The 21,193-nt window shown below is 40.0% G+C and overlaps 1 protein-coding gene across 3 annotated transcripts in view; it reads left to right on the forward strand.

The window, feature by feature from the left end:
• The window catches only part of LOC141132081 (uncharacterized), a 144,777-nt gene that overhangs the window by 101,053 nt on the left and 22,531 nt on the right, over positions 1–21,193 (forward strand). For 2 of the 3 annotated variants that reach the window (XM_073620088.1, XM_073620089.1), the window contains 2 exons: positions 2,899–2,943; positions 15,253–15,339. In XM_073620088.1, coding sequence (XP_073476189.1) covers positions 2,899–2,943; positions 15,253–15,339 — 132 coding nt within the window. Of the gene's footprint in view, positions 1–2,898; positions 2,944–15,252; positions 15,340–21,193 lie in introns of those variants that run through there. The other variant, XM_073620090.1, reaches the window with a different exon arrangement.

Here is a 21,193-nt window from a genome sequence, read left to right on the forward strand (position 1 = left end):
TATACTCCATATAGGAGTCGCTACTGCTTTACTTGTTATTAACATTGTGGTATTTAGAGTCACTGTTTATTAATGTAGCACTGAGCACCAGTGCACTTCATATATATTTTTTAATTTCAGATTACGCATTTTTTAGTGGTTGACCCTTCCAAGAGACCACCACTATACCTGTTATATTTTTATATATTTTTGTGATTGACGTATATTTTAGTGTGGATTATCAGAGGTATTAGGAGTATTTCACTGATATCATTTGTGTTTTCTGCTTGAATTAGCGCGGCACCTTTCTATTGAATTTATACACTTACACTTAAAATTACACACTTATAATTACACTAAAACAGCTGATTACAATTCCCAAGCTACTCTAAGATTCCCTAGACACACTATGGTGGGGGAGTACTTAGAGAAAATTTTTGCAAACTTAGAAAATATCTTCTCTGTGTGTGAGTGGTACAAAAATAAAAGTGACTGCTGCATCTTGTGGAATTTTCTAGAGTCACTTGACCCAGATAAATCTTTGTAAGTATTCAGAGGAAGAGAAGGAGCAATTATCCCAGCTACAAATTGCAATAACAATCCATCAATGTCACGTATTGAAAGATAAATTCAAACTATAAAAAGATGTATACTCTGAACCTGAATCCAACCCACGCTCCACTATTTTGGTGCTCGGTAACCGTCCTCTTTTCAAACTGAATCGAAACCAAGAATGTAAACAAGTCAGAATTCAAGATAATCCTCTTAGATGTACTCTATTGAAGGGTCAAGTCACCCATAAAACAGATATAGCTTTTGCATTTCAACCTGGAAGGGTTTTACATATACAGGAGCTATGCTTTAAAAAACACTGCCGATTAAATTACCATTGCCACACAATAATGGGAAGCGTAACCAATCAACTAGCTCTATAAAAAATATAAATAAAGTCTACATATAGGAATTAAAAAAAACTTTGTAAAAACATATAAATAAAACACACAAATGAAAATTACATTAAAACAGCTAATTAAAATTCCCTAGCCACGCAATAGTGGTAGAGACAACCAATCAATCAGCTTTATACAAAAGAAACAAAGTTTTCTATTAGGAAGCAAGGATATATTGTAAAAAAAAAAAAAAAATATATATATATATATATATATATATATATATATATATATATATATATATATATATACTGTATATGTACAAAGGTTACATTAAAACCATCATAGAAATTTTGGGAACACACATTAGACAGCTGATCAAACTATAGCATGAAAACAAGCAAAAAAACAATAGACAGTATATAGAACTATTGAAAGTGATTGTAAAGCGTTTTTTTTTGTTACATAACAAACATGTTATACTTACCTCCTCTGTGCAAGGGTTTTGCACAGAGTGGCCCTGATCTTCCTCTTCTGGGGTCCCCCTACAGTGCTCCTGGCTCCTTCTCCTCTTGAGTGTCCCCACGTAGAGCCTCTTTCCATGGGGGCACTCCTGCGGGTGTGCTCCCGAGTCCTGTTGCTGCATCCATTGACAGCAGGACTCAGGCCTGCTCCTCGGCTGCTGCGTCACTGGATTTGATTGACAGCAGTGGGAGCCAATGGCTTCTGCTGCTATCAATCTATCCAATGAGGACCTGAGACAGTGGCTTGAGCTGATGTGCTCGTCTCCCTCGCTGGAACGATTAGGCTCAAGTAAGGAAAAAGGGGCGGGATGCTGCAGCACAAAAGGTTCTATGCATTAGGGTGAAAAACCGTGAGGGTTTACAACCCCTTTAATATGTAAATGTAGGTCCCAACTGTAGGTAAGCCCCAAAGTTATTCTGCTATGTAAAGCTGAATTTTTCCAAGTGCTCCCACTTGCAGACTGCCATTGATATTCTGTAAAAAAAACTGCTGTGCCCTCAACATTCTGCGGTAAAATTCAGGGAAACATCCAAGAATGGCCCTATTTGTTTTCCTGGATTCTGCTGACACATTTGGAGAAACCACAGCTTTCTTCCTCAGAGCTTGCCAAACAAGTGGATTGGAGGTTTTATACAATTCTGCTAACCCATTACTGTATAAATGCCACCTAACTTCTATAATGGTAAAAAACAACTCATCACAATAGATGCTCCCTATACATTTTTAAAACTGAAAAAAATTACGTACTCTTTATCACAATATCCTGATACAAGATATACAGAAATAAATGCAAAAAATGTGCAGAGCTACAATATCTCTGCAACAAGATATAAGTAACGCGTTGAAACAATTTACATATAATGTGCTCTTAAATCAAACAAATAAATGTTACAATCCAAAATATTACATCTATAAAGTATGTGATAAAGTATGGTGCACAGGAGAGGCTTACCAGAATATGATGACCCTCAAATAAAAGAGTGGTCAAAAATGGCTTTCATGTAAAGATCCTTCTTATTTCTCAGCTCCTCCAATCTCCCAGCACCATGCGGCAGGTGTCACTAGGTTACCAAATTCATTTCTGGCTCTACGAACTCAGATTCACATATCGAGCATGCAGAAAATAAACATACCACCCAAAGTGTAAAATGGTATATTGAAAGCTTTATTTGCTAAAAATTACACTTACTGCATCCAAAAATTCAATTTATGAGTTATTCACTTTAAGGTCATCATAGAGGACAAGGGGGCACTCTTTACTAGAGGAAAAAAAATGTAATAGAGGGAGTGAGCTACCATGAAGGAGGTTGATACCCACAAAAGGCTCACGGCAATGTTGCCCAAAACCCTTTGTTCTAATTAGAGTGAAATAACACAGCAGCATGCTTGTAAAGGATTGCAGTTTGACCCACCTCATCTTTCCCACCAAACAAAATGAGAAAGAGAAATTGTGATGTTACTGTAGTTTGTATAATTGTTAATCTGCTGTCATCTACCTTTACAGAAAGTTTGCAAAGGAATGTTTGGAGATAAAACACAATCAAGAAAGGTACGTGATAAAAAATACACCAGATAAATGCAATGTACTGTAGACAACATTTCAAAATAAATTCCAGGGGTATTTTGATGCTGAAATAGTGTATCTAATCTTGGTTCTCATTAAATGTTGTGGAATATTTACTAATATGGAATACAAATACTTCTATCACAAAATAAATGTGAACCAATTACCACAGAGTCACTTTTAAACAAAGCTGATCCCGTAACAGAAGAACATGTATAATTAGCCTTTCTAGTGTCCTTTATCTTCTAACACCACTAATTGGCTTCTCCTGTGTCAAATACCTGCTCCTCCTGCCACATGTTTTGGTTCCTCCATGATGTGTTGAATACCTGCAGTTTCCAGGGAGCAGCAAAGCACTGGAGTTTGAAGACATGGGTCTTTGGAAGTGTAAGTATACGTGTTCTTTTACAGGGTTTGTTTTGCTTACAAGTGAAAAATACTGACTTCAAGAGTCTAAATATATGTCTCTCTGCTTCCTGCCAGATTGGGTAAATGAACAATATAAATATAAACTGCTTCCAATACCGTTTCTACACCAACACCCAAATATATCTCTCTACCTCTCAGCTCACTCCCTCAGTCTCCTCAGGTATCACTAATTTACTAACAGACTTATCAGTCTGGATGTCACACCACTTCCTCAAACTAAATCTATCCAATACCGAGTGCATAATATTTCCTCCCCACGTGCTTATGCCCTTGATCTCTCTGTCAAAATCGATGGCACAACTATCAGCCCATCCCCACAGCTCTGAAAGATAATGTAAGAAAAAAGGCAAGAAGCGCCAATCTAAGTGCAGTATCATAAAGGCTTTAATTTAAAATGTATAAAAACAACAGCCAAATGGCTACTCACAAGGACAGGATAAATACAGGCAAGGACATATAGTGGGTCCAGGGACGTCCTCCTCAGATGTTGCAAAGGTGCATGGTGCAGGTTCCGATGGAGATGCTGTCAGCGCTATGGTGTGCGGGTGGTCTGTGGGGTCTCTGCTGTGGGTGCTGATCTGCAAGGAAGATGGGAAGATCCGAGTGTCCGCAAGGAGAAGCCGGCATCTACTGGGACATGAGGAGCTAGGAGCGTAGCAGGAAACAGGAACCGGATGGAGACCAGCGTGGAACACTCGGATCTTCCCTGTATTTCCCCCAGTTGATCATCTATATACAGTACGGTCACGTAAATCTATTCACTAGGATTGATTTTCATTCAATGAGATCCCTCTGTCAGAAATACATACAGTGCCTTGAAAAAGTATTCATACACCTTGAAATTTTCCACATTTTGTCATGTTACAAGCAAAAACATAACTGTATTTTATTTGGATTTTATGTGATAGACCAACACAAAGTGACACATAATTGTGAAGTGGAAGGAAAATGATAAATGGTTTTCACATTTTTTACAAATAAATATGTGAAAAGTGTGGCTTGCATTTGTATTCAGCCCCCCTGAGTCAATACTTTGTAGAACCAGCCTTCACTGCAATTACAGCTGCAGGTCTTTTTGGGGATGTCTCTACCAGCTTTGTACATCTAGAGAGTAACATTTTTGCCCATTCTTCTTTTCAAAATAGCTCAAATAGCTCAAGCTCTGTCAGATTGGATGGAGAGCGTCTGTGAACAGCAATTTTCAAGTCTTGCCACAGATTCTCAATTGGATTTAGGTCTGGACTTTGACTGGGCCATTCTAACACATGAATATGCTTTGATCTAAACAATTCCATTGTAGCTCTGCCTGTATGTTTAGGGTCTTTGTCCTGCTGGAAGGTGAACAATTGCCCTGTATTTGGCTCCATCCATCTTCCCATCAACTTTGACCAGCTTCCCTGTCCCTGTTGAAGAAAAGCATGCTGCCACCACCATGTTTCATGGTGGGGATGGTGTGTTCAAGTCAACGAGTTTTCTTATGGCTTTCTTTCAACAATGGCTTTCTTCTTGCCACTCTTCCATAAAGGCCAGATTTGTGGAGTGCATGACATGTGGACAGAGTCTCCCACCCGAGGTGGGGATCTCTGCAGCTCCTCCAGAGTTACCATGGGCCTCTTGGCTGCTTCTCTGATTGATGCTCTTCTTGCCCTACTTGTCAGTTTAGGTGGACGGCCATGTCTTGGTAGGTTTTTAGGTTTCCATTTTCGGATGATGGATTATATAGTAATCCATGAGATGTTCAAAGCTTTTATAACCTAACCCTGCTTTAAACTTCTCCACAACTTTATCCCTGACCTGTCTGGTGTGTTCCTTGGCCTTCATGATGACGTTTGTTCGATAAGGTTCTCTAACAAACCTCTGATGGCTTCACAGAACAGCTGTATTTATACTGAGATTAAATTAAGCACAGGTGGACTCTATTTACTAATTAGGTGACTTCTGAAGGCAATTGGTTCCACTAGGTCAGTGGTTCTCAACTCCTGTCCTCAGGACCCACTAACAGACCAGGTTTTATGTATCACCTTGGGGAGATGCAGACTAGAATACTGCAATCACTGAGCAGAAAATTATATCACCTGTGATGTATTTCAGTTATCTTGCAATTATATCACCTGTGATGTATTTCAGTTATCTTGCAAACCTGGCCTGTTGGTGGGTCCCAAGGATAGGAGTTGAGAACCACTGCACTAGGTTTTAGTTAGGGGTATCAGAATAAAGGGGTTGAATACAAATGCACACCACACTTTTCAGATATTTTTTTTTTTTTTTAAATGTAAAAACCATTTATCATTTTCCTTCGACTTTACAATTGTGTGCCACTTCGTGTTGGTCTATCACATAAAATCCCAATAAAATACATTTACTTTTTTGGTTGTAACATGACAAAATGTAGAACATTTCAAGGGGTACGAATACTTTTTCTAGGCACTGTAAATGTATCACAATGACAATCTGTTACAATTCATACTTCAAAATTATTACCCAGGGTTTTTTTTCTCAGATAACAGGTTCAGGAAATCTCCTCCAGAAACCCCTTGTCTCTGCCCCCTACCCACCTTACAGTGCAAGCTTACAGTGCCAGCTCTTTTATCTTAGTAATCTGTATGGAACTTTGTAATTATAATAAGAAAATCAGTAAAATGGATCCCATGCAACCAGCAACAATAGCTCCCCCAAGCAAAAGTAGATCCCCCTGCAATAATAGACACCCCCAACAATAACAAATCCCCTCAGCAACAATAGACCCCCCAGCAGCCTGCCACAATAGACCCCTCCCTCAACAGTAGATCCCCCCAGCAAAAATGTACCCACTTGCAACATAAGACCCCGCAGCAACAATAGATCCCCCAGAAGCTGGCATCATTGGATCCTTCAGCACACCCCACTGACCCTTGCCTCTTTTATTACAGATTGGGTGCAGATATACTATTGCTTCAAGAAACACACTTCTCCCATTCACCAGCCTTTAAGCATCTTCATAATAAATGTCCCACTTTTCATCTCGCTAATGGTGTTGAAAAGAAGAGAGGTGTGGCAATTTGTCTCATTTACTTTACAAACCAATATTAGAGATAAAGAAGGGATATTTTAGTAACAGGGACAACTAACAAACATACCATTACTTTAATATGTTATTATTCCCCTAATACTGGTCAATCAGCATTCTTCCACAACCTGCTGAACTCCCTATTACCTCATTTGTTGGGTCATGTAATTTTGGGAGGTCATAGTATTATACCTATTGATCAAATATAGATAAATCCAACCCTAATAAGATAGTAATGAACCCACCCCCCCAAACAAAGCAATAAAATTGCCCATTTATTACATCAAAATGAATTAATTGATATCTGAATCCTGTAATCCTAATACTAGAGACTATACCTTTTATTCCCATGGGACATATTCCCATGTAGACCATTTATTCTCTTTCACTTTCAGTTTCACCCCTTTCCTTCGTAGCAACTTCCAAGATCCTTAAAATATCATGGTCTGATCATTCTCCAGTATAATTGTCTATATCAAATATTTGGACTAAACCTCAAGTGACACAATGGCGGCTCAATACTGCACTTCGTAATTAACCTGTAACTTTTAAGGAAATTGAAACCACAATTTTTTCAAGGTAATACATCAAAAGAAAACAACCCTAGTGTCATATAAATACCATTATTCAACAGGAAGAAAGGTGGAAACATTTGATCTGTAAACAAAAGAAAAACCCACAAAGAAATTGAATACCTCAAATAGAAACAGCACAAACTCTCTTAAATCTTATGCTCCATACGCACGATCAGAAATTCCGCCAGCAAAAGTTGGATGTGAGCTTTTGGTCAGAAATTTAGACGGTCTGTATGCTCCATCAGACTTTTCTGGCAGAATTCCAGCCAGCAAAAGATTGAGAGCAGGTTCTCTATTTTTTGGTTGGAAAAAATTCCTATCCAAAAATGCGTTCGTCTGTATGCCATTCGGACGCGCAAAAAATCACGCATGCTCGGAAACAATTAGACGCATGCTTGGAAGCATTGAACTTCATTTTCTCGGCTCGTCATAGTGTTGTACGTCACCGCGTTCTTGACGGTCGAAAGTTCAGAGAACTTTTGTGTGACCGTGTGTATGCAAGGCAAGCTTGAGCGGAATTCCGTTGGAAAAACCATCCAAGTTTTTTCTGACGGAATTTCTGATCGTGTGTATGGGGCATTGGTCTCACTGCACAGGCTGAAAAATACCTGAGATGATACTTTACTTGCCAGAAAATTTAACTTGCTGTTTCTGACCATGGCCCTCCGCAAATTACACCTTTCTAATAGCTCTGTCACCCAAAATCTACAGTTAATTTTTATGTGAATTGTTTCATTTTTACTCTAAACTTTACGCTCCTCCTCATTCTTTCCATGTACAAATAACTGAACAATTGATCTATGATCCCCCTCTACCGTATCTCTCAAATAAATATATTGATTTATCAGAAGGAGAATTCACAGAGAGAAAAGTTATAACTTCTACAAAACATCTTAACCCATTTACAGTGGTTCGAAAGGCAGAAGGTTTTTTACCCTAATACATTCTATGCAGCTCCCCCCCCCCCCCCAGCCCCCTTTTATACTTACCCAAACCCATCTCAATTCAGCGATGTGAATGAGAGCAGCGGCTCTCCTTTGTTTCTCTCTCCTCATTAGCTCACACAGCAGCAGGAGCGCTCCCGCTGCTGTCAATCACAGCCAGTAAGCCAATGAGGAGAGAGTGGGGGGGGGCGCACTCTATGTGTTAACAAACAATGTCCATTCACAGAAGCGCAGCTCGAAAGTGAATGTTCCCATAGCAAGATGCTTGCTATTGGGGGCAGTAGGCAGGGGGGAGGAGAAATGACTGCTGGGGGGGACTCAAAAAAGAAGAGGACCAACTTTTAGAATTACTTTAAGGCTTAATGTACAAGCAACGTTTTTACAACCTCTCCTGAACGATTTAACTTGACAGATAATAACCCACGTTTAAAACATCCGGTTTGCTGCGTTTATATGTCGCGTTTAGCGGGGGGTTTCTGTGTTTTGCCGCATTTGTGTTTAGAAGTATTTGAAAAAAAAAATTTTTTTCTTTTTTAAAAATAGCCAAAAATGAAAAACGCCTGTAAACGAAACTCGGCTAAACGTGAGTTACTGCATTTAGCCGCGTTTAGCGTCTGAAATGTCGGAAACTTAGGCGTCTGAACTAATTTTTTTGCCTTCAAAGAAAAGCCTATAAACGCAACTGCCTAAAAACTATATCAAACGAACCTGTGTACATGTACACATAAGATAACATTGGATGAGTTCAGGGGCAGTTGTAAAAAGCAACCAACTGCCTCTGAATGTCCGTTTACCAGCAGCAGTGTACATGAGGCCTAAGGCACCAGGCCCTGATGGTTTTTCAGGTCTTGGTTATAAAAAAATGTTGACCTTCTCGTCCCTTATTTATGTGCTTTTTTTCAATAGTTTACGAGATGATACAATATTACACCTACATGAAAACAAAGCCTTTATACATGTTATTCCAAAACCAGGTAAAGACCTTGGTGATTATTGGAATTATCGCCCTATTTCTCTAATAAATTTGGACAACAAAATAATGAAAAAAATATTATCTTTAAGGATTAGCTTCCCTAACTGTTAAGGGTTACCAATCTCAATCTTTTAAAATATATAGATCTATAGATCTATATATATATAGATCTATATATATATATATATATATATATATATATATATATATATATATATATATATATATATATATATATATATATATATATAGATCTATATATATATATAGATCTATATATCTATATAGATATATAGAGGTACTAGACAGGGTTGCCCATTGTCTCCAAATTTATTTGTTTTAGCTTTAGAACCACTAGTTATATAAAATAAGGGAATCTCTGAATATCAAAGACAAATTATGCACATTAAGATTTAACTTATGGAACTACAAAAGACCAACATACTCTGAGGGCAGGAAAGGAGAGACTCCATTTTGATTTCCTGAGGAGAATTCAGACAGCACGAGGTGGAGGGAGAGATGCTGTCTCCTAGGTGATTTCACTGCACGATTTAGGCCTCCATCGCCAATCGGGACATCCAGCCTGAGTGAGGGGGATTCCAGGAGCACATCCAGGTGCACCTGCACCGACGGTGAAGAGTTCCAGTGTGAGGTGACCAGTCGGGTAGCCAGGAGAACCTGCTGTTCCAGGACGTTTGCTTGGGCCTTGACCGCCAGGTTTGGTGAGAGGGCTTTTGCCCATTTGCAGGAAACAGGGACAAGCACCACAGAAGAAGTTAAATGGACACTGTATACAGACATCATTGCTGTTAGTCATCTTGTTGACAATTGTACTGCCACAATTGTACTGCCACAAGACTAAAAGGATAAGATCATCCATTTCCAGGGACAGGGTTGCCCATTGTCTCCAAATTTATTTGTTTTAGCTTTAGAACCACTAGTTATATAAAATAAGGGAATCTCTGAATATCAAAGAGATATAAAACAAGCACCACAGAAGAAGTTAAATGGACACTGTATACAGACATCATTGCTGTTAGTCATCTTGTTGACAATTGTACTGCCACAAGACTAAAAGGATAAGGTCATCCATTTCCAGGGACAGAAGAAGTTAAATGGACGCTGTATACAGACATCATTGCTGTTAGTCATCTTGTTGACAATTGTACTGCCACAATTGTACTGCCACAAGACTAAAAGGATAAGGTCATCCATTTCCAGGGACAGGGTTGCCCATTGTCTCCAACACCATTGTCCTTTCACCTTGCTGAGAAAGATCCTGCCTTCTTTCACTTGATAATCAGGGCAAGTTGTGTTGTTTGGGTCTGCTATTCAGGAGTTTAAATGCACCAACAAAAGTGTCTGAAGACCCAAAGTTTTATCTTTTCTTCAAAAGGAATGAAGCTACTAGTGCCATACGGATCTGCACACACATATTCAGGGCTCTGTATATGCAGTGTGTGTGTGGAACAGTTTACCTAGGAAGTTAAGCCATTACATGTTGATTTGAATAAAGTGTTTAAACTTGGGCCTATGGTGTCAGGGGACAGAAGAGAGAGGCCTGACACAAAGAGGGTCATTCCTCTGCTCTCCTCCTGCCTGGACTTATAGAGCCAACCTGAGTAAAGGTAACCAATCTGATACGGATTGCCATATTGTGATTTATTTGCCATGTAAGTGTGCCTCTGCTTTTGGGGTTATTCTTAGGTTTTGAATCCCCTAAAAGCAGGACCTCTCTAAACATATGCTCTTACCAAACCTAAATCTTTATTATTGCTATCAAGACAATACAAATGGCCATAGCAACACAAGTATTGAGCTATATTGCTCATAACCTCAGTTATTGCTCTCCCATTGCATTCCACACATGACCAGCCAGCTCTCTCCTCCTCTTCTCCTCCCCTTAAGACTGACATCAGCAGAGGAATCTCAGTCCCGCCCGCTGCATCTCTCAGAAGAGTAAAGGAGAAAGCTGGTCAGTCATGTGATCGCAATCTCGGTAGTGAAATTAGGTATTTACAGCATTTATTTTTATAAATCACACACAGAGGGGGTTATTACAATAGGAGCAGAGAAGAGAGCAGATAGCAGGATGCTGATGACAGAGGCCAGTAAACTGACCATGGTGTCTGGTCTCAGAAGCCATGATACACCATGGTCACTTTACAGAGGGGTGGGGAGAAACTAGCAGAATCAGCCAGGTTTTTTAGGTGTTACGGGGGTCCAAGTGACACAGGACAAGCACTGTGTCATATAACCTGTTTTAAGGGGAAGGATCCATTTTTTTGTTTGGGTTAACAAACGCTTTAAGCCATTACATGTTGATTTGAATAAAGTGTTTAATTAATTTGGGCCAATTGGCCATTTTCCCTCCCCGGTGTCATGTGACTTGTTTGTGTTGCAAGGTCTCAGGTATGAATGGGGAGCAGGTGTGTTAAATTTGGTGTTATCACTCTCACTCTCTCATACTGATCACTGGAAGTTCAACATGGCACCTCATGACAAAGAACTCTCAGAGGATCTGAAAAAAAGAATTGTTGCTCTACATACAGATGGCTTAGGCTATAAGAAGATTGACAAGACCCCAAAACTGAGCTGCAGCATGGTGGCCAAGACCATACAGCGAATTAACAGGACAGGTTCCACTCAGAACAGGCCTCACCATGGTCAACCAAAGGAGTTGAGTGAACATGCTCAGCATCATATCCAGAGGTTGTCTTTGGGAAATAGATGTATGAGTGCTGCCAGCATTGCTGCAGAGGTTGAAGGGGTGGGGGGCCAGCCTGTCAGTGCTCAGACCATACGCCGCACACTGCATCCAGTGACTGGGCCGCAGGGCAGTATTCCAACATGATAACGACCCAAAACACACCTCCAAGATGACCACTGCCTTGCTAAAGAAGCTGAGGGTAAAGGTGATGGACTGGTCAAGCATGTCTCCAGACCTAAACCCTATTGAGCATCTGTGGGGCATCCTCAAACAGAAGGTGGAGGAGCGCAAGGTCTCTAACATCTGCTAGCATTGCTGCAGAGGTTGAAGGGGTGGGGGGCCAGCCTGTAAGTGCTCAGACCATACGCCGCACACTGCATCAAATTGGTCTGCATGGCTGTCATCCCAGAAGGAAGCATCTTCTAAAGATGATGCATAAGAAAGCCCACAAACAGTTTGCTGAAGACAAGCAGATTAAGGACATGGATTACTGGAACCATGTCCTGTGGTCTGATGAGACCATAATATACTTATTTGGTTCAGATGGTGTCAAGCACTGGGGAGCTACAGTTCAATGAGGGACCATGAAAGCCAACATGTACTGTGACATACTGAAGCAGAGCATGATCCCTTCCCTTCAGTGACTGGGCCACAGGGCAGTATTCCAACATGATAACGACCCAAAACACACCTCCAAGATGACCACTGCCTTGCTAAAGAAGCTGAGGGTAAAGGTGATGGACTGGTCAAGCATGTCTCCAGACCTAAACCCTATTGAGCATCTGTGGGGCATCCTCAAACAGAAGGTGGAGGAGCGCAAGGTCTCTAACATCCGCCAGCTCCGTGATGTCATCATGGAGGAGTGAAAGAGGACTCCAGTGGCAACCTGTGAAGCTCTGGTAAACTCCATGTCCAAGAGGGTTAAGGCAGTGCTGGAAAATATTGGTGGCCACACAAAATATTGACACTTTGGGCACAATTTGGACATTTTCATTTAGGGGTGTACTCACTTTTGTTGCCAGCGGTTTAGACAGACATTAATGGCTGTGTGTTGAGTTATTTTGAGGGGACAGCAAATTTACACTGTTATACAAGCTGTAGACTCCCTACTTTACATTGTAGCAAAGTATCATTTCTTCAGTGTTGTCACATGAAAAGATATAATAAAATATTTACAAAAATGTGAGGGGTGTACTCACTTTTGAGAGATACTGTATCTTCAAGGAATGCAATGGGAGAGCAATATAACTCAATACTATATTTAGGCTGCTTTTAGGGGATTCAAAACCTAAGAATAACCCCAAAAGCAGAGGCACACTTACATGGCAAATAAATCACAATATGGCAATCCGTATCAGATTGGTTACCTTTACTCAGGTTGGCTCTTTCAGTCCAGGCAGGAGGAGAGCAGAGGAATGACCCTCTTTGTGTCAGGCCTCTCTCTTCTGTCCCCTGACACCGTAGGCCCAAGTTTAAACACTTTATTCAAATCAACATGTAATGGCTTAACTTCCTAGATAAACTGTTCCACACACACACTGCATATACAGAGCCCTGAATATGTGTGTGTGGATCCCTATGGCACTAGTAGCTTGATTCCTTTTGAAGAAAAGATAAAACTTTGTGTCTTCAGCTAGCCACTTTCGTTGGTGCACTTAAACTCCTGAATAGCAGGGCCAAACAACACAACTTTCCCTGAGTATCAAGTGAAAGAAGGCAGGATCTTTTTCAGCAAGGTGAAAGGACAATGGTGTCAGTGTTCCTGGAAATGGATGACCTTATCCTTTTAGCCTTGTGGCACTACAAGTGTCAGCAAGATGACTAACAACAATGATATCTGTATGCAGTGTCCATTTAACTTCTTCTGTGGTGCAGTGTCCCTGTTTCCTGCAAATGGGCAAAAGCCCTCTCACCTTACCCTGCGGGCAAGGCCCAAACGTAAGCCCTGGAACAGCAGGCTCTCCTGGCGACCCGACTGGTCACCTCACACTGGAACACTTCACCGTTGGTGCAGGTGTGCCTGGATGTGCACCTGGGATCCCCCTCTGTCAGGCTGGATGTCCCAACTGGCAGAAGAGGCCTAAATCCAGAAATCACCTAGGAGACAGCATCTCTCCCTCAGGTCTGATCTCTTCCTCTGCCTCGTGCTGTCTGAATTCTCCTCAGTAAATCAAAATGGAGTCTCTCCGTTCCTTCCCTCAGAGCATGCTGGTCTTTTGTAGTTCCATACAGTTACATTTTAATGAGAGACTTGAGCCCTGGAACTACAATTCCCTTTATGCTTTGCTCCCTGATGGTAATTACTCTGCTGACAGGATGTGACACAGAGTCCTAGCTGACACTAGAGGGAAACAGTCTTGTTGCAACAATGTTGCAGAGTGTCTTTTGATACTGCAGGTAAGATAGCCAGCTCCCTACTACAATTATTATACTTATTTCAGACAATCCCAATAGGTATTCAAACAAATGATCTTTTATCTTTCATAGGAAATTACTCAATTTTATTTAGGGAGATAGAAAACAGAGTTAATAGACATACAGTGTAGGCTAAACAAAATGGAGGGCTTAGAGTGCCAGACTTATCTAAATATTATCAAGCAGTACAATTAGTTCAACTAGCAAAATATCATAAACAATTATATAATCCCTCTTGGATGAAGTTGGAATCTTATCCCTAATTTTCTGAAACCAATTACTCAATTAATGTGGCTATCAGCAAAGGATAGATCCCACTAGTCTTTGCCCATCCATTTCATTTTCCTTGAGTTTATGGGATAGGTTAAATAGAATCCACAAATTTATATTTCAACATAACGCTACGGCTCCAGTATGCAATAATCCAGCTTTTGCGCCAGGTCTCAATCCCCCCAGTTTTGTTGGACCAACAAAGGATTTATATGGATAGCAGATATATGCAAAAACGGAGCAATATTGTCAAAATGTGTTAGATAAATTCGAGTTACCAGATACTGAACGTTTTCATAACTGTTAGACCTCTTTTAATCCATAAAAATATCTTAAAGCAATATGTTAAATTGCAAAGTTTACTGGTACCTACTGTATAATGAAAATGTAATCAATGGGGCACATGTCAACATTATTAAATCACACTATTGATTTCTCTCATATGGTTACTTGGAGGCTTCCACCATTAGAGAATTGAGAGAGTCTATTGATTTAAAATCGAGGGGGTAGCCTACAAAGAGAACTGATATCTATGAAAACTAATAACGTTGCATCAGAGGTTAAGCGCAAGATGTTATCAGCTCATTAAATTTCTGGCAGGATCAACTGGTATTTGTTTGCACTTATCAAACTGATATTACAAAACATATTTATTGATATACTCAACAGACCAAAGGGAGGGAAAAAAAATAGATGTTACACATATACTTCAAACTAGCCTCTAGTAAGTCAGGTGTTTTAATGTCATAATTTAGTGAAAATTCTTTATGATAGCTTAATGTTAGCTACAGCACATAATTATAAACAGCATTCTACTACATAACTGGTAGCTTCTAAATAAAATATGAATTTATCATGAGCGTTCACATTCTTGTGCTATCCATATGGGCGTGAGTTTATTTATTTTATTTGCCGTATATTTTCTTTTTCAGTGCAGTAACTACAAAAGGAATATGGATTTAAATGGAACAGCAATAATAAATTGTCAGTTGAGCCGTTTAAAGCGTGAAAAGAGAAAGGTAAGTTATGCTTACAATCAGCTTGCTATGGGGGCACCCGAGCCTTGTCACAGCCCGGCCCTGCCCCTTTCTCTTCTAATTGGCTGACTGACTTTGATTGACAGCAGCGGGAGCCAATGGTGCAGCTCTGCTGTCTCAGTCAATGAGGAGGGGAGTTCCGGGCAGCCGGGACACTGCTGCAACATCGCTGGATCTAAATGGGGCTCAGGTAAGTATTAGTGGGGGCTGCTGCATACAGAAGGTTTTTTTATCTTCTTAATGCATACATTTACAATCACTTTAATGTTTTAGACCTTTATTGCTGTGTATAATTTGCAATTGTATATGTACATAGGACAGCCATATTTGGCCTTTACAAATGCAGGCTTTCATACCTGCTTTGCAGTGCTGAACAGGGATCATTCTTTATTGCTTCATTTCAAAATGCAAGTCTTTGAGTTGGATGACAATGCACTCATTAAAGTATAACTATAGGCAAAACTTTTGGATAGAGTGAAGATGGATTAGAAGACCTATTGCTGTCTGTGCCCCTATTAGGGAGATTCACCCTCTCTATTGGTCCTGTTTACCATTATCATTGAAAGTGAAAGTAAAAGAAAATTCCAAATTTTGGGTTGTCCCCAGAAATGTGATAGAGGGATTTCCCCTCCTCCAATGGAGACACTAGTTCTAGTGACCTGAGGGGCCCAAGTGATACCCTTAATTTGCAGGGATTTCCTCACACTTTGCTTTTGGCTATGGGACAGGAAGTGAAGGTAAATCTCCCTAATGGGACATAGATGACAAAAGAATAAAAAACTGATAGGGTTTATAACTCTCCCTTACTAAAATAAAAAAAAAAAAAAAAGTTTTGCTTATAGTTCTACTTAATTGGCTGGTATATCGATAGTTGTTATAGGGGGGACAGAATATTTGTATCGAGCCAGTGAGAGTCCTTTCAAGTGTTTAATCTACACATCTCTAGGGAAAACACTGCAATGATAACTCAAAAAGTACACTGACTGAAACTATAGTACAACACCCCCTACTCTCTAGGAGCAGTTAGTGAGCCGTAGTTACTGGGTGGGCTGACATTTCACACTTAGGGTAGAGTCATTTTTGTATAGTGGGGTTGTGAACAGATGCCAGACATTTTTGGATGCATAAAGTGTTCATTGACCCACCACACAGTAAACTCATGGGTGAGAGAGTGTTAGGGTACAGGACACCAAAAGGACACAGGAGAATCCAAAAAAATAGGTCTTTAAGGGTAAAGGACCTTTAGACCAGACCAACATTCTATGATTCTCGAGCACATGACTGTGGAACAGATGTTGCCAAAATTGCTTGGGCAAAGCTGGCTATTCACTAGTAGATTTTTAGAAGAAGCTCTCGTGCAAGTATTTGTACAAACATTCATACGAAAATCCTTTGTACTTTTGATTTCTGCATGAATGTCATTCTAAAGTACTTCCAAATTTATTTTGCTTTTAACATTAAATTTGGAAATAAATGCAATTTCCAAAACTGTTCCCAAACATACGCTGTTAGAGATTTGTTAGGTCAAGAAAAGTATTCTATCCTGCTCCTTCCAATTTTCATGTCACTGTGGTCGACATCGATTTGACTTCATTAATGAGTAGAAAATTGAATGGAAATTCTTGAAATTAAAAATTTGAAAAAAGTCTGCTAGTGTATAGCCAGCTTAAAGTATGAGACTCTCTGTAACGTCCAAGCCAAATTTAAGATTTTCAGGTAACCCTAGTTGAAGTTTCTATTGTCTGCTTCCTAGTTCCAAAGGGTGGGAAGGCCATCTCCAGCAGAGTAGAGTAGTGTGAGCCTAGTTCCCAGACTCAGCCCTTGTTTCCCATACACATGAGTGCCCTCCCTAGGCAGTAGGACTAGGAGGACAAAACATCCAAACCACGCCCTCCCCAGGAAGAAGCCTAAGAGGAGGGGAGCTTCACAAGGTTACGATCTAATATTTTTACACTTTCCCAGCCTGCACCACTGGCAGTAATCTTCATAGTGGTTGTCCAATGAGACATAAATATTTAAGACCCAGGATTATTGGATCCTGTTAGGCAATCCCCAGCAGCAAGAAGAAGCAAACAAGAAAACCGGGTTTCAGGAAGACCACGTGAATAAAGAACTATAAATTCCGTATAGTCTGATTATAGCCTAGCAAAGCTAAATTTAAAGAATCACACTTGCAAGGGCTGGGTGGTTACATACACCAATTTTCCTTTAATTATTTGGCATGAATTATGTGGTTAACACCTTTCTGATTATGCCTCATTTCTAAATGGTCTAAAATGGATTGCTATTTTCTAATTAAACTAAACAAATTAAAAATGTGCAAATAAACAATGTGATCCTGGTGCATCAAGCTTCTGTATTGGACGTCACATGCTAAAAATGGCATTTTGAGAAAAATTTCCACAAATAATAACAACGCTTGATGCATCACCCAGTAGAAGCAGGGCTGTTGAGTTACAGGACTTTTCTACATTTCAAATGCATTGCCATTATTTAACCACTTCAGCCCCAAGCCTATTTTTGACACTTGTTGCTTACAAGATAAAAATCAGTATTTTTTGGTAGAAAATTACTTAGAACCCCCAAACATTATATACATTTTTTAGCAAAGACCCTAAAGAATAACATGGCGGTCGTTGCAATATTTTATGACACACGATATTTGAGCAGCGGTCTTTCAAGCTTGATTCTTTTGGAGAAAATACACTTTTTTGAATTAAAAAATAAGAAAACAGTAAAGTTAGCCCCAATTTTTTGCATATTGTGAAAGATGATGTTTCACTGAGTAAATAGATACCCAACATGTTACGCTTTAAAATTGCACGCACTCATGGACTGGCGCCAAACTACGGTACTTAAAAATCTCCATAGGCGATGCTTTAACATTTTTAACTGTTCCCTGTTTGGAGTTACACAGGAAGTCGTTTGCTAGAATTATTGTTCTCACTCTAACGATCGCGGTGGTACCTCACATGTGTGATTTGTACACCGTTTACATTTGTGGGCACGACTTACATATGCATTTTCTTTGGTGCATGAGCTTGCTGGACCGGGGCGCTTTAAAACATTTTTTTCTTATTTATTTTATAATAATAATATATAACACTGTCCCTTTAAAAAAAATCTGATCACTTTTATTGCTGTCACAAGGAATGTAAACATCCCTTGGGATAGTAATAGGCGGTGACAGGTACTCTTTATGGAGCAATCAGGGGTCTAAAGGACCCCAAATCCCTCCTTTGCACCCCAAAGTATTCAAAACGGCAAAGTTGGCATTTTGGAATACTGAAATTATTTTAAAATCGGTCCCATTGGCACCCGAGCAAACCAGAAGTGACTTTGAGACGTTGCTTCCATGTTTTCACATCATAGACCCAATCAAAGCCTTTTCTGGCTTAGTTCAGGACTCCACACAGCCGGCGGACATGCTGGATGGTCGCTCCGGTCTCCCAGTGGGATGGGAGACAAGGGCAGAGCAGGGGAAGGCGGGGGAGGGGGTTGTCCCCTCCCGCTCCTTATGCTTATGGCCAAGCGGCTCATTAGCTGCATCAGCTGTTATCATGAGATAGCAGACCGCTAGCTTTAAAAAATGATACCAGGGGTGATGCCTACAACTGCAGGCATCCCCCCGGTATAACCACTTCAAACAAATGACGTACAGGTACGTGATTTCGTGGGAAGTGGTTAAGGTATCAAAGTAATACATATATTATTTTTTTTGTACAAACCAGGCCTTCTCTTGGTAATACTGTCTTGCAAAAAATCTGTTCTTAGACCCCTTCTCTTCTCTCTCTACACCTCCTCTCTTAGTCACTTGATAATGTCCCATGGCTTCCAATTCCATATCTACGCCGATGACATCCAAACCTAACTCTCTACTCCCCATCTCACTTCTTTAGTCTCCTCTCGCATTACTAACTTTGTAACTGACATATCAACATGGATGTCACAACGCTTTCTCAAACTAAATCTGTCCAAAACTGAGCTTGTAATATTCCCCCCAACTGTGCCCTTCTCTCTGACTTTTCCATAAAGATCAATAATACAACTAATTTCCCCTCCCAGTCCCTCCCCTCATGCCAAGGTACTAGGTGTAATCCTAGACTCTGACCTGTCCTTTCAGCCCCAAATCCAATCACTTTAAAAGCTTGTAGACTTCGCCTTCGCAACAACTCTAAAATTTGCCCTTTTTATTTCATGAAAACACCAAGCTTCTCATTCACTCCCTTGTTATCTCTTGCCTTCACTATTTTAACTCCCTTCTCATAGGCCTACCTCTACACAGGCAATCCCCCTCTTCAACTTATCATGAATGCTGCTGCCAGACTGATCTACCTTACCAACCACTCAGTGTCTGCCACCCCTCTCTGCCAATCCCTCCACTTGCTTCCAATTGCCCAGTGAATTAAATGCAAAATATTAACAAAAGCATACAAAGCCATTCGCAACTCTGCCCCAAACTACGTAACCAATCTTGTCTCAAAATATCACCCAAAACATCTCTCTGCTTCTCCCACAACCTCCAGCTCTCTAGCGCTCGTCTCTTCCTCCCATGCTTGTCTCCAGGACTTCTTCAGAGCCTCTACCATCCTCTAGAATTCTCTACCTCAATCTGTCTGGGTATCTTGTATTCTGGCCACCTTTAGGTGATCCCTGAAAACTCAGCTCTTCAGGAAAGCCTATCCATGCCTCCACCTAACAACTAACTCTAAATTCCTCCATCAGCTCATCAATCACATACATGTTGATATTGCAGATCCTGTTCTGCTATAGTGTGAATTTAGAAAAATGCAGCAAAATCTACTTCTGTGATAGTAAAAGAATCCCGGTTGTCAAAGTGACAGCTGGTAAACGTGGCCACAGAGCTGAAGAGGGGGAGAAGGAGCAAGGCATTCCATAAATGCCCAATGTGTTTATATTAAAGTGGCTGGATAGGCAAAAGTTTTTTTTTACCTCTATTTTTTACCTCTTATACCATATTTATTATTTTAAGAAAAAAAAAATAACAGACGTTACAATCGCTTTAAGTTTTTTTGGACTCTTGTAGCAAGCACAAAAATGTCTTCTTTTTTTGTTTATATCACAAAAAATGAAAAACCCAGTGATGATCACATATCCAAAACTGGTCAAAAGCAGATTTGTCAACATTGAGTCACAAGGATACCAGTCTGGCATGTAAGGGGTGTCATTATTAAAGTTGAACTTTACCGCTTTAGTGTAGGTGGGCTCTTGCCATAATTTGGCAAGTACACTATGGTATACCCTATACTCCAATGTGCCATTCTCAGCCATGCTTTGCCTTTACTCTTTTTTGCCACCACTGACATCTTCTCACAGTCTTTTTCTGGGTCCAATGTCCTCTGGCTCTACCATTGGGCAGCCTTGATAATGTAACTGCACTGATAATAGATTTAGTTCTGCTTATACTAGAGGGTTATGTTCATTTCTCTCCCCCTGCTCTGTGAGCTAATACCTGTTTGCCTTCAGCATATGCTTAAAAAAACATACTACTCCTATTTACCACGTTAATATTCTAAGCTGTAAACATTTACAATCAAAAAGCGGTATCAAGGTTATCCCAGTCTTATCCTTGCAATCTATTTTTTTTAACTCAATGTAGGTTTAACTGTGGGTGAACAAAGCTTCCAAGGATCTGCACTTGGGAGTATTCCACCACCACATAACAGATCCTTACAGAAAATCGCTTTAATGTGTATCGAAACCCAATAACTTATATAACAAAACATTTTTTATACATTAATATAATTTCAAATATATATTTTATTAGTTTTTCAAAGAAAGGGCAAAGCCCACAAAAATATCGCAATAACATATA

The sequence above is a fragment of the Aquarana catesbeiana genome, linkage group LG03, assembly GCF_042186555.1.
Source record: "Aquarana catesbeiana isolate 2022-GZ linkage group LG03, ASM4218655v1, whole genome shotgun sequence".
NCBI lineage: Eukaryota > Metazoa > Chordata > Amphibia > Anura > Ranidae > Aquarana > Aquarana catesbeiana.